The following is a 15224-nucleotide window of genomic DNA, read 5'->3' as shown; positions in this document are numbered from 1 at the left end:
CTCATTTTCCCCCAGAAGAGATGTTGCAATGTAACCAACATCACTATATTTTAAAAACATTTCTCCCTCCACTACTGGGGGAGCAGCAGTGGTCAGTTGAGATTGCCAGTGGGATGCATCTCTCCTTAGCGGGAGACCTGGCAGCTGTAGGCACCTCCCACTTCCTCTCCCAAGGAGATGGTTCAACCTCTCCCGCTGCAGCCTTTTGCGGTTGGTCTTTGTATACTTACTTCTAATGTCCAGGTTGAAATTTTGAGTCTCCGTTCCAGTTATTTTGCCCAGAGTCTCATTTTAAGAAGGGTGCTGCCTCAAGGACTACCAAACTACTATTCTACTAAGTAAAGAAACAGTTTGGAGGTTTTCAGGAAGGGCTTTTCTAAAGGAAAGTTAGTGGGGAAGTAATTGCGTGTACACCTACAGCATGTTCTCTAACTAATTTGAGGAAGTTTACAGAACAATTCAAATGGAAAAATCAATTTCATACATTGTGATTTTTTTTGTGAGTTGATGCTCCCCGCCCCCCCCCAATAATTCTTCTTAAATATTTAAGTGTCAAATAAAGAATGCAGGCTGACATTAGTAACTGTTATTATATGCCTGAATAATAATATGCAATTGGCATAGAAAAGGTGTACAGACCTTTCCTTAACTCTGGGAATCTTTTGCATTTTAGATGAGGCACAATGATCAATAAGAGGCGTAATAGAGAAGTAGTACTACAAATGATGAAAAAGTTGTCATAAATATATCTGATTAAGAAAAATCATATGAAAATTTGAACCTATTGAAATAAACAGAATGGTTTGGGAGATGTAAAAGTTAATTTAGCTAAAATGAATTTTTAAGTTAATTTTTTATGTTAAACTGTTGAAAAAATTTACAGCAATTTCAGCTGAAGGTTAAGTAATAAGATATCTTGGTGTATATCTAAAACAATGAGGGTCTGTTCAGTAGAAATTTCAGCCTTTTCATGAGAAAGATAAGAACATAAAATCTGATTTAGCAGTTGGGTCTATCTTTAAGATTAGGGGTGTGTGATTTCATGTTGGTATACCAAATAATTGCTGATTCAGTATTATGCAAGTCATTAGAGAATCCCAAATAAAATCAGAATACCAATTAAATCAATGCCCTATAAATCTGAATATATTGGGGCTTACCTGGCAAATGCATCTATAGCCTTTTAAAAGCTGGCTGGCTGCTTCTGCCAGCTCTTTTCTTCCCCCTACTTCCCAAGGCTCTCCTGGGCCTTTTTTTACCAGGGGAGGAGGGAGGGAGGGGGAGCGAGTGAGGTTTCCTTCCTTTGCAGGCTTTCTAGACTTGTCTGGTAATGGTTTGATGTTGGTTGTTGGCTCTGTTGAGCTTGCAATAATGCATTTCCTTGCTTCAGTTTTGTTTGTTGACATTGGTTCTGCTGGGATTTTGTAATTTGGGGTTGGTTCAGTTGTGCTTGCATTGCCCCTGGTCTCTGTCTGACTGGGTTATTTGCATGATGCTGGTTCTGTTGGGATTGCAACAGTGTCCTTCCTTGTGTCAGTTTAGTTCTGCTGGGATTCTCCATCTTGACATTGGTTCTGGTTGGATTCTCTGGTTTGATATTGGTCCCTTTGTTTCAGTTTGAAAGCTGGTAGTAAGCTGGCTCAGCTTACATTGGGGTTTTGATTGGGCAGTGGCTTTTGGCTAGGACTTTCTTCTTTGCTTTAAGATTTCTTTGCCCAGAAAGCCTTGGAAATATTTCCTCTATAGGAAACAACGGAAAGTGGCTCAGTACACCTTGTTCAGGTGCCCGTGGGTAAAATCTTCCTGAAACTTGAGGTGTCTTTATTGGACATGCAGGACTGAATTCCCTGCCAATTTGGTGATGTTTATTTGAGAAATGCACCCCCTCCCCGGTATCCAGATAGCTTTTCCCATGGGGAATTATGGCCAAATATATTCGGTATTCCTGGTTAAATCTTTATCCAAATAGAGAATCTGACCCAAATATCAGGAATACTGAATATTTATGGCATTCTTGAATACTGGATCTGAATAATACAGATTTTTTTTTGTTGCACACCTCTAATACCAATTTTTCCAAAAGAAAATTTTCTGTTCTCTAAGAACAATCTGCTTTGCCTTCAGAAGCATAGCCAAGGGTCATTTGAGAATGACAGTTGACTTCAGCTTCTATGAACCAACCAGTCCTATGGAGTTACTGAAAATAACATTATGGCAATCTTGCTAAGGATGTACAATAAGATTCCTTTCTGGAATCTTACACCTTTTGCCTTGAGTTCATGATGTAAGGCAATCACGGTAGAAATGTAATTAATAAATATTTCTGCCTCACCTGTGTGTAGCTAATGACTCAATTGCTTCAGCCACTTTTGGATGTTCAGGTTCTATCCATTCATTCACTGTGAACAGAGTCCAAGTAATTTTCCCAAACTTGAACATTTTTGAAGCCACCTAGAAAATACCGAGTCATGTACTTTTGATGCTTCCTGTTGTTTATGCACAACTCTAGTAAATATGTATATACATGATTGGCAGGTTGCTAGACTGTGAGTGACAGATTGTTTTGAATACAGTCTACTTAGCAATAAGTACTGTAATTGAAAGGTCTGCTTTACAGATAAGAATTGTATGTTTTAGTATGCTCTTATCAAACATGAACTGTAGATTGATAGTAATATTACTGTGGTTATCAGGATATTTATTTGATACATGCGCCACATTCAGTTTTTTAAAGAAATAATTTGTATTTTGAAATTAGCCTTTTATATTTAGAACATTTTAAATAAAACTTGATGTGATAGAATTGAAAGTTCTTAGATTTTAAAACAAAGAGGAGCCTGTGGACAAATCATTTAAGTCCAATGCAGTAAAGCTTACAAGAAATGATGCAGGGTTTGGAATTATTGGAAACAAAAAGGCTTCATGTATATTTTGATAGTCTTCAGTTGCATCTGGGTGGTCCTTGGTTTTCAAACACCAAACATTGGATGCATATCTTAACATTTTTCTAAACTTCAGTAAATAAGCCACAACAAGTCACTATTTAATGAGATGTCAGCTTTGTTTAACGCAGCCATTTTATTAGGCAAATTTTTCTTTTTTATAAAATGGCCTTTGTTCTTCTGTATATTCATGTCCAGAAAAAGAAGCTGACCACTAAATTGCTGGTGTCTAATTGTGGTAAAATATTTCAGGAAGACCAGTTTTGCTATTTACAATTGGTCATTATAGAAACAGCTTTTCTACACAAGGCTGAACACACTGTGAACTCCAAACCTTCAGGAATGTAGCAAGGAAAACTACTAGCCACCCTGTGGCTACCACACACAGCGACTGACCAAAATGATTGCTTGGTAGGTCCAGAGAAGGAAATCCACGTAATTTTTAAGGCATTCCTTTTTATGCTACTTGGTAATTTTTTCTATGATGTGTTTTGTTGAGTTTCTCAATCAACAAGGCCCTTTTATCATTCATGGGGATATTGTGTAAGCTGCTCCAGTTAGGAGGTGGAAAGTTTATTTCATCATAATCTCAGTTATTCATTATCAGGGTTGACCCAAAAGTAACTTAAAAGCTACGAAGTAAAGCTTCTGTGTTGAGTGTTGCTGTACAGAAGATTATACTGTAAGAATGTTTTTTTTAAAAAAATTGAGATTCTACAGTGTTTTTTCTTATGCAGGTGTTTATGTACTTCTGTGTGACAACATTACTGCTATTTTGTGCTTACATGTATGCTTTCTGTTTTGAGTAAATAACGAAGAAGAGCAATGTAGACATTTATTACAAAAAAAGAAAGAAAATACTTTACTACAAAAGACCAGTCTATGTCAATGATCCCAAAGTGGGTCATAACTCTCATACAGAGGGATCATAAGGGAACAGGGTGAGCTAAGAGAATAGGGTCTGGAAGGCTCAATGGCAAATTTGGGTTTTGATTCTGCATAGTTCATGATAAGTTCATGAAATATAGTATATATCAATATATTTCATTCTCAACATGGCCGGATCTGGGGCTACTTAAATCTGTAGACTAGAGCCATGAACAAACAAGACAGATCATTCTACAAACAAAGTGTTGCTTTGTATATCAAAGAGGGCACAAAGTCAAATAAGCTCTATTGCTGTAACATTTCCTCTGTCTGTCTGTCTGTCTGTCTGTCTGTCTGTCTGTCTGTCTGTCCGTCCGTCCGTCCGTCCGTCCGTCCGTCCTGTTCTTCCTTCAACAATGGATTACACAGCGTAAGATAACACAATGAACAGGACTGGACAGAAAATGGAATTGAAGCGAAGCATATGTGTTAACAAAATGTATTAAACAATGCGAACATTTCATAGTAGGATTCTTCTTGTAGACAGTATGAGCTGTACACAGTACTACAGACCATAGTCTGTAAACTGTAACCCAAGTAGTTTTCTAAACCATTCTATACAGTGCAACCCTATTAACTGTGTAGGGAAGCCCTCTTGAATAATTCAGTTTTGCATAGTTTGTGAAAAGCCAGGAGAGAGGGAGCTTTCCTGACATCAGGCAGGCCATTCCATAAGGTGGGGGCTACTGGTATGTGATCTGGGATTCGTGATCCTGCTTTATCGCCAGATTGATGCTGATTTGATATCCACTGTAAAGCCAGATCACATAAAAGAATCCTGGATTGGATCCAGGGAACTGAACTCTACTGGGCTGGATAATTTAGTCCTGAAGTGGTTAACCACCAACCGAGGACTTAGCTATACCCGAAGGGTGCTTCTTTATTGTGTTCTGGGCTGGATAATTTGGCTGCAGGCAACCATAGCAAACACAGGTAGGAGAGCTGGTGGGCAGGAGGAGAGCGGTACAAGGAGGGCAGGACAGCAGTGAAAGTCAGTCTGCCAGGCAGGAGGACAGTAGCATGAGGCAGGCTGGAGGAGAATGGCACAAGGTTGGCAAGCAGGAGGATAACAGGATAGTGGGTTCCCATCCTGCCCTTCCACCCCTGCCTGAACTCCAAAAGAACTCTTCACGCCACCTGCACCCACTTTTTAAACTTCACAGCTCCAGCAATCGTCACCCCTCCCCCACCCCCCCGCTTCAGTGTGGGAGTATTTTTTTGGTTGTACATTGAGGGTCTCTGGTTTGACATGGCTTCCTTTGCTTTGCTTTAATTCTTTTGGACTTTGTTAGTTCAGCTTACATGGGAATGGGACTTGCATTGGGACTGGCTTTTGGCCAGGGTTCGCTTTTTAAAAAGTTTCCGTTTGCCTGGAAAGCCGTGGATATGTTGCCCGCATAGGACACAATGGAAAGAGGCGGGGGTCCATAGAATTGGACACCTTGGTCCAAACTTCCTGAAACTTGGGGGATCTTTGTTGTACAGGAAGGAGTAGGTTCCCTGCAAATTTGGTGGAGTTTGCTTGAAAAATGCCCTGTCCCTCATGATTCCCCATAGGGAATAATGGCCAGATAAATTCAAGATTCTCTGACCAGATTAGAGAATCTGACCCAGATGTCAGTGATGCTGTTTTTTTGTATCCCTGAAACCCAGATCTGGATCACTTGGAGGGTTTTTTTTTGGGTGCACACTCCTAGAGGGGACCTCCAGAGAGAGTGTAGGTATGAGAGCCAGTTTGGTGTAGTGGTTAAGAGCACGGGACTCTAATCTAGAGAATCAGGTCTGATTCCTTACTCTTCAACTTGAAGCCAGCTGGGTGACCTTGGGTCAGTCACAGCTTCTAGCTCTCTCAGCCCCACTCACCTCACAGGGGATAATAATGACATACTTACTTTGTAAACCACTCTGACTGGGTGTTAAATCATCCTGAAGGGCAGTATATAAATCGAATGTTGTTGTTGTTGTTATTATGGGCAGTTGTTGATTTTTCTGATTTGTAGGTAATAATAATAATGTTGTTATTGCAAGTAAGCAAATATAATGCTTAATCCTGGTTTGATTTCCTTAAACCTTATTCAAAATGAGTTTGCTAATAATGTTTCACATTTAACCATGAATGCATCTTTCTTGAGCAAGCCCAAAGAAATATTTCCTGCCTCTCTGATTCCAGAATGAGAAACAGAGGAGTTAGCCATGTTAGCCTGTAGTAGCAAAATAGTAAAGAGCCCAGTAGCACCTTTAAGACTAACCAACTTTATTGTAGCATTAGCTTTCGAGAGCCATAGCTTTCTTCGTCAGATGCAGAGTGGGAAACAGATCTCATGTCTTCTTATAGGTGTTTTCTTGGATAAAGGCTTCACTCCAGATGATAAACTACAGCATCACTGTATATTTGTGATCTGAACTAGGTTTAAGGCATGTCATATGGTTAACACTAATCATGGACACAGTTCATATATATGAGGACAGGGCTGGAGGATACTCATTAAAGCAAGCTCAGGAATACATACAGCATCATATTTGAGGAAGAGAGCTTATACCCTGGAAATCCTGTTACAGAGCTACTGAACTCAAATCTTACTGTTGAATAGCATAAAGCTATCCTTCAAACCTCAGATTATTAAAAAGCAGGAAAAATAAAACTGAGTAAAAAGATAAGTTTTGGCCTAGCACCTAAAGGCTATGGCAGTGATACCTTTAAGTGGTAAAGGCTATGGCAGAGATACCTTTAAGTGGTAGAAGGAATAAGGATATCTGGTATTCTCCATTTTTGTTTAAGGAAAGTCTTGCTGACTTTCTGTTTATAAGTAATTAGACTAACTTTTTGCTGTTTTGCTTAATCAGTTTTAGTGCTGTGCCATTTAAAGTAGTAATAAATTCTCTACTTACTCATGTAGGATAAATCACGTGCGAAGTCCTTACTTATGTGTTGGACCTTATAGCACAGGAGACTTTTAAGCTAAGATGCCTTCGTTTAAGATGATGGCCTTATATGGAGTTTGGACTTCTGTGGAGCAAACATCGGTGCATCAGCTACCTCACGATTCTACATGGGTGCAAAGAGTTGCTGCAGCTCCCAGCCTATGAGGCAAGATAAAGCCAGTCCCTAACGGACCTTGGTGACACTGCTGTACTGTGGAAGAACTTTGCCCAGCACAAAAGCAGCAAGTTCTGATCGGAGGTTCTGCTCGGGCAAAGGAAGCGTCACTAAATCCCAGTACGGGCAGGAGAGATTGACTCCTTCTAGGAAACCAGAGCCTGATTCTCTTATACAGACCAGCGGAATAGAAGATCAGACACTAAAAGAGTGATCAGCATTTACAGTGTTGTGATTTTAAAAGAAGATAGCATACTTTAGGGAGAGTATTAAGGTTTAAAGAAAAAAAACAGGACTTTTTTTTCTTTGCTGAGCAGCATACTGGGATATATAGGTCAATGATGCTAAGTGGAAACGCACTTGCTTTCCCCCAAGCGGAAGCATCGTTCACCTGCCACGCTTTCCCTGGCTGTATTTCCACATCACCAGCAAAGCTGTGAAATGCATACCACCAGGATATTTAGACCACATATCTCCATGTTAAGTTTTGTATCTCCAAGCTTAGTATAAGGAAGTCTCCAAGCATAATACAAGGAACTCTGTAACATAGCCTACATGGGCATAAACAAAATAAAAATGTTTTACATAAACAAAACAAGTAGGTAGTTTTATTATATTGCTGTTATGAACAAACAAATTTTCTTGAAAGGTGGTTAAAGATTACTGTTGACTATCATCATCTTGCAGATATTTAACCAGAGTAATTTATGCTTAGGTACTTCTGGATTCTGCTTTTTTGTTGTTGTTGTTTAACTTTCTCCACAATTTGTAACATCATTGTAAATCAGCCGGTTTTCACTTGGTCTGAGAATTATTCAAATATGGTTGCTATAAACACAAGTGTGACTTGCACTAGTACAATCCTAGTTACTCCCTTCTAAATCAGTTGGTTAACAGGCTTAGAAGGGTGTAACTGTGTTTAGGATGGCCTTGTGAAGCTGTTCAGGCATTTTTGAATCATTCCTGACCTATGGAGAAAAGCCTGGAGTTCAAAATATAAATGGCTGTGGATAAATGATAATTGTAACTACTTTTACACATTTATTTCATTTTCATAACCACTTTCACTCTTTTCCAGCAAACCAATGATGGATTTACTGGTGTACCTTTGTGCACAATACCGTTTAAATCCTTCAAGCCATACTATAGATTTGATGTCAGCAGAGAAAAAGCAGATCAAATTCCAGCCAAACACACCCATTGGAATGCTTGAAGTAGACAAAGTGATTCTAAAGCCAAAGCAGATGGATAAGAAAAAGCCCGTTCCTGTCATTCCAGAGGTGAGAGAGCTGAAATCTTTACTGTTATCTCTTTTATCTCCTGAACAGATGTCAAAACTTCATTAGTTTTTTTAAAAAATATATATTTAGGGTATTTATATACCATTTCTTTCTCCCCATTAGCTTAGAGATTGGTTGTGCGCTGCGGAAGGAGGAGGATGCTTACAACATAAAGTCCACATGAGTTGTTGCTTTAGAAAAAAGTAGAAGTCCTGTATTGTGGAGAAACTCTGTACTGGATAGGAAAGGTAGAGAAAAATGGTTCTAGCTATCTATCTAAGCTAGAATTGGGAGAGATTACCTTACTCTTATGACAGAGAGAAAAGGAGAAAGGAAAGGAATTAGCTGGAAGGAAGGAAGGAAGGAAGGAAGGAAGGAACCACTGAGATCAGCATTCTGGGTAAAATAAGAAAGGGACAGCTGCAGAGCCAACCAAGGGAAGAATACAGGAAGTGACTTATCTAGGCTTGCTAGCTTCATTGCCCCATGTGATGCATTGGTGGGTTCTCTACAAAGGAACATTACTGTTACTTCAAAGGCTCTAGAGTTGGCAATATTTAAAATTATTTAATTATATACATTTACTTATTCAGTACATTTTACCCTATCCTACATCCAGGGAGCTCAGGGCAATGTATGCCACAGCAACCCTGTGCAATACTGTGAATGGTCCAAAGTCACCTAATATGCTTCATAGCTGAATAGGAATTTGAATCGGGATCCTAGTCCAGCAATCCAACTGCTACAACCCATTGGCTGATTTATAAATGTGTTTATAAAGTTGTGTGCAAGGTGCTGGCAATGACCTTTTAAAGCCCTGTATGATGTGGGACTGACCTATCTGAAAGACTGCCTGTCCCCTTACAAACCTGCCCAACCTTTGCGGTCATCTTCAGGGACCCAGCTTTAGATGCCCCCACTTTCTTAAATTAGACAGGTGGTAACTCAGGTGAGGGCCTTCTCGGTTGTGCCACCAAAACTGGCTCTCCCCGAGAAAGTTGTGTGTCCTCTTCTGTTGCCATCTTCTGCAAGCGGGTGAAGACATTTTTGTTTCATTTTGTATACCCTCAGTGATCCTCCCCTTCGTGCTCAATGTCTTAATCGTTTTAAATGTTTTAATTGTTGTTTTTACGTCATTGCATTTTTAAGCTCGGTTTTAACTGTTTCATGATGTGTTTTGGTTGAGTTTAATGGTTTTGTAAATGTGATTTTAATATGTATGTTTAAATTTGTTAGCCGCCTAGCTGGCTCTTGTGATGGCAGAAAGGTGGGATATAAATTAGAAAATTAAAATTTGAAAGCTATTGAAAATTAGCATGGTATTTGTCATCAGTTTAGCCTTGGACAGAGTGTCTCTGTTACCTGCCTGTGCTTAAAGTCTAGTTGCTGCTTAGACACATCCACCATGCCAAAAATGCTTGCTTAAATTCTTGTTGCCTGGGAAACATCAATTGATAACCTTACTTTTTCCAAACTATTTTAAGGTGAGGTACTGGAGTCTTTCCTTAAGCAGGAGTAAAATATCTTTGTTCTCATGTGCTGCTCCTGCTCTTTTTTGTGCTTCATATCTAGTAAGGAGAAACAAAGCATAAAAAGCTGACAGTGTGATTTTACTCTTTTATCCATTTTAGTACACAGCTGGGATAGAACATTTGAAAATAGGAATGCCCATGTGCTAACCCTTGCTGAGTGATGAAGGTTAATTTGTGACCTAAACTAAGAGATTCTTACTGTAAGGATATGAGAAATAAATAAATGAGAATTTTGGAGCACTTCTTAAGCTAATGTGTATTGCAGAAGTTAAGTCTCTGTAGCCATCATATCTGGTAGGTTGCGCTTTTCAAAAATTAAACCTGTAATTTTGCGTAGTACTTATTAAATTGTTTTTTCTTTTCTTTCAGCAAACTGTGAGAGTAGTAGTTAATTACAAGAAAACTCAGAAGACCATTGTCAGAGTTAGCCCTCACGCACCACTTCAAGAGCTTTTGCCAGTTATCTGTAGTAAATGTGATTTTGATCCTTTACATACCATGTTGCTGAAAAGTTACCAATCGCAGGATGCTCTTGACTTGGAAAAGTCACTGAATGACCTTGGACTCAGAGAATTATACGCAATGGATGTCAGCCGAGGTAAGACGTACCCATCTGTCTTTCAACAACCCTGCTGCTGAAGTGGATGTTGTACTATATCTGGTCATGCAGAAAAACAGACTTTTGCACCTTGATATATGTTTGTCATATAATGCATCTCAGGATATTTGTTGCTGGATGGAAACTGTGCTTCTCTTGAAGGACCAGTCACACACCTTAGGAATAAATTCTAGATCCAGCATCACTTCTAGCTTCTTAGGTGGCATCTATAACCAATATCAGAGTGGTGCATCGGCTGTGACTCCTCCTGGAGAAGGATGACTCAGCCTTATATTTTGGTAACCTCAAGGTTGTATTATTATGATGAATTGTATGTGGAGCTACTAAATGAAGGATACAGTTGGGACGCATAGTATTGGCCTACTCGGTAGCATGAGCGAGCCCCATAATATTGCTCTGCTAGCTCCCAGTTTATTTCTGGGCACCATTCTAAGTGCGGATTCTAATCTTAAAAGTCCCAAAGCTGATGAGGAAGAAGACTTTCCTACTGATTTAGGGAATTTACGTACCACCTTTCTGCCAAAAATATATAGAAGGCAACTTAGCGGGAATTAATGCAAGAAATTAAAACCATAAAATTGAAATAGATCCTTACATCTAAAAGGAGTAGCTAACATAATAAAAGAATTCCAAGCAGCAGACTAAAAATGTAAAAGCAAAATAACATGAGATAAAAAGAAGCATTCAGTAGAATAGAAGGAATACATTCCACTCATACAAAGCACATTAGCAGTGGCATAAAGTGTACATATGAGCAGCTTGAAATTAGACAAACGGGGGCAAAAACAGCATTTCGTTCATATTAGGAACATCATGCACTCTAGACTTCCTTGATGCATGAGTTGTTACTGCTGCAGCATTCTAAGCATCAGGGTGTGTGTGAGCCATGGAGCTGCCTTATTAGGCCATTTGTCTAGCAAAGTCATTGTCTACTCAGAGTGGCAGCAGCAATTCAGATTCTTAGATGGAGAAATTTCACGTCACTTGCTTCCTAATCCATTTAATTGGAGATGCCAGGGATTGAACATGGGACCTTCTGCGTGCAAAGCAGATGCTCTGCCACTGAACCAAAGCTCCTCCCTTGAGCTCTCTCTCATAAGGAAGAGCTAGAGGGGGGAACTAGAGGAGTGCTCGCCCTGCTGTTCCTCCTGCCCTGCCCTTCAGGTAAGTTTGGGAGAAGGATAGGAAGTGACTGGATAGGGTGGGGTGGTTTGTCTGCCTGAATGTTTTGTCACGCATTGAAGGCAGTTATTGGGAGCTGCTGGGGCTTGTTTTTGCATTTGTCGTTTCAGTGGCACTTCTCTACAGCATCTTTAGGAATAAGTAAAAACTGTTTTGTTTTTAGCAGGCATTTGGAGAGAGAGGCTGATTGCAGTTTTTTTTTTTTTTTTAGCTTCCTGAGTTGGGCGTATTGTTGTTTTGTTGCTTTATAGTCATTTAAAAAGTGATCTGGAATTGAAGACTTACTGTTTATTCAATTATAGCTCAGAGTGGTTTAGAGCTTAAAATTTAAAACATACAAAATACAGTTAAAAACCCAAATTGCTCCCCTCCCCCTAAAAGACGCAGGCAGTCTATACCCTATTAAAAGCCCTGGCAGATAGAATGGCCTTGCAGAGAACCTCTTGAATGTCTATAGACTTCACTGCCTTCACTTTCTCGGGGAGCCCATTCCATAGGAAGAGCACCATCACAGAGAAAGCAACCCAAGTGGGCTACTTTAAGTAGGGCAACAGACAGTAAATTTAACCATTTTACTTCTAATATTGAGTATGGTTTTATTGCTGTCTTAATGTAGGCTAACCTGAGGGCCCATTGATCTAGGTGGTAGGAGAGACTCACACTTTTAAAATACTCATCAAAGGGAAAGAAAAAGAAAACTATAGGTCTCTTGAAACATTTTTGAGATTTCTGGTGCTGATATAATGTTTAAACATAGTAAGGACTTACCATGACTTGAGATCCCAAATTTGCAATACAAGCATGGTTTCACTTTCCAAGTGAAGTTCTGCCTCTGGTGTGTGTGTGTAGTGAGACAACAGTGATACTTGCTTGTCAGCTGATGAGCTGGAGGAAGCAGGGGAACGACTTTAACCGTGGGTTGCTTTCTGCAGAGTTATATAGTTAACCAGGGTTAATGAAAACTGTAAACCAGTGTGGGGATTAGGGCACTGTTCTGGTTCATATTTCCTACTTAGCTATAAAATTTACTGGGTGACTATTGGACATAGAGTGGCTATGACAAGAAAATGGTATGTCAGGGTTATGTGGTGGAAAATGCCATCAAATCATAGTCAACTTATGGCATGGGTTTTCAAGGCAAAAGACTAACAAAGCTGTTTTGGTTTTAATTCCTTATTTCCAATCTGAATTTTGGCTGAAAACTGCCATAAAAATGTAAAAAACAAACTACATACCTGTCTGTAACGTTCTCTTGTAAGTGAAGGTAGAGAGATTTATGGAGCCCTTAGAGAATGTTCTTATGAAACAGGAACAGGAACTTGTCAGAAGTTATCATGGAAATACCTTTCATCATGAAAACTAGTGATTTAAGTGTAGGCATCCATTTTAATTCCATTTACTGCTTTGAACAAGAAAAGCTTTTAATTCATCTTGGTAAGTTTCTCCTTTTAATCATGGTGTGAGTGCAAGGCTAGTATATTGGATAATTCCAGGTAAGGTTTAAGCAGTCTGAAATTAGAGATGTGCTGATAGTCAAGCAGCATAAACAAATTAGAACAGTTTAAACTGTATATAAAGCACATTTTCTGTTGATACTGTTTGTCTGATCCTATCATTTGTAATAATTTCCTAGTCAGTCTTTCCGTTTTGCCAGAGTATTGAGTTACACTCATTAGTTATCTAGAATCAACAAAATGTATAAATTAATCTGTTGCTTCTTCTTTCTATAAGTACAATTCAGTATTGTAATCCTGTTACATAAATATTTTATTCCAGGGGTCCCCAACCTTTTTGAGCCTGTTGGGTGCCTTTGGAATTCTGACACAGGGTGGGCACAGCCAATTCCTTTCGATTCCTTTTGGTTACAAAGTTTTGTTTCATTCTAGATGAAATTTATGGAAGGGACTACTTTACATTCCTCTGTGTCTTGAGAACCTGCTGCTTTATCCTACAACTCCTCTCTTGATCTCTGCTGCATTTATAAAAGATGCTCTCTTTGTAAATCATCTTTCCATTTTTCTTTCTCTAGTTACACCAACTACTGAATTCCATTTGTCATCTTTACAAGGTAAGTTGTACTGGTCTCAGAAAGTAAATTACAGTCAGTAAATTCCAGAATCTTGGCATTCTCATTTAATGATGTCAAAAAAGTGGGTATCTTTTAGTGCACATTTGCCAAAATTAGTACTGGAAAAGTCAGTAATGTAGATTGATCTGTAACATACCAAGCAGTCTGAATTTCAGGCAGCTCCTGAGAAATCATAGGATGACAGAGCAGGGGTGGGGGTCACCTTAAAATTGGCTCAGCCAGTCTTCAAGAAGTGAATATTACCTAAATATTGCTTAGAACATTTTTGTTACCACATTGGTGAGGGTAATAATAACAACAATAACAACCTTGTGATTATATACCGCTCTTCAGGACAACTTAATACCACACTCAGAGTGGTTTACAAAGTCAATGTTATTATTATCCCCACAAACAGATACCTTGTGAGGTAGGTGGGTCTCAGAGAGCTTTGAGAGAGCTGTGATTTGACCCAATGCCAGCCAGCTGGCTTCAAGCAGAGGAGTGGGGAATCTAACCCAGTTCTCCAGGTTAGTCCTGCCGCTCTTAACCACTGCACCAAACTGGCTCTTAGATAGTAAAGAGAGTATAATCTGGCTATATTACTTACAATTCAGTGCACCTGCAAAATGTCAGAGTGATTTCTGGACTAGATAAGATGGTGTGCAAATGTGTGAGGAAGAGCCAGACTTATGGAAGAAACTGGAAACATACATACAGCATCTTATTTGGGACTGGGAAGCAATCTTAGCTAAGTTATTTATAAAACATTTCATACAAACTTTTTCAAACACAGTGGGTTCTTGGCACTGATGTTTTGTTTTTACTGTTTTCCCCTCCTCCCAGCAGCATTCTGTGCCATTCCAAAAAGCCACTGCTGAGGGTTGGTCAGGGTTCCCTTCAGACAATATGCCACACAGCATGGAATGAATCAACTGAACACATGAACACACACACATGCTTTTACACAAGCCGTGTGAGTTCGGTTGATGGAGCAAAAGGTGCCAGAATGAGAGAGCAATTTTGGATGGATGTCTCTACTTGCTGCCAGTTCTCTATACCACCTGAGATGTTGTCCCCAAATGGGAACAGTCAGACTCATAGGTTACTGGAGTAAGGGGAAGTCTGTGAATGTGGCTCCTGCAAACTTCCTCTCTTCATGGAAGCCCTTGAGCATCCATCCCTATATTATTTATGGGTTTCCTCTCTGACATCTTCAAAAAAATCCCCCAGTGCAATTCTAGCCAAAACAATAAAATCATTTCAGTCAATTTTTTAAAAACAATTTAAATTGCTTTTGGGAAAGCTTTTTATTCTTACTGGCTTGTAGGAAATAATTAGTGTGCATTTGGCTTTTCCTAGCTACAGATTTTGACTTTTATGTTTTTTTGTTAATGGAAGTTTATTTTTTTTAATTTGTGACTGTAGAAAAGTTAGGCTTGCACCCCACCTACAGTTTCCACAGATATAAGCAGAAGAGTTAGCCGCGTTAGTCTGTAGTTGCAAAATAGTAAAGAGTCCAGTAGCGCCTTTAAAACTAACCAACTTTATTGTAGCATGAGCTTTCGAGAACCACA

The 15224-nt window shown here is 39.3% G+C and overlaps 1 protein-coding gene across 3 annotated transcripts in view; it reads left to right on the top strand.

Moving 5' to 3' along the window:
• Positions 1–15224, top strand: part of COBLL1 (cordon-bleu WH2 repeat protein like 1) — a 124106-nt gene that overhangs the window by 77188 nt on the left and 31694 nt on the right. For all 3 annotated transcript variants that reach the window (XM_054970737.1, XM_054970736.1, XM_054970738.1), the window contains exons 3-5: positions 8045–8246; positions 10148–10376; positions 13609–13647. In XM_054970737.1, coding sequence (XP_054826712.1) covers positions 8045–8246; positions 10148–10376; positions 13609–13647 — 470 coding nt within the window. The remainder of the gene's footprint in view (positions 1–8044; positions 8247–10147; positions 10377–13608; positions 13648–15224) is intronic.

This window comes from Eublepharis macularius, chromosome 2 (assembly GCF_028583425.1).
Source record: "Eublepharis macularius isolate TG4126 chromosome 2, MPM_Emac_v1.0, whole genome shotgun sequence".
In the NCBI taxonomy this organism is placed as follows: Eukaryota; Metazoa; Chordata; class Lepidosauria; order Squamata; family Eublepharidae; genus Eublepharis; species Eublepharis macularius.
The sequence above is the reverse complement of the archived record's forward strand: the minus strand, read 5'-3'. Positions and strand labels throughout refer to the sequence as shown.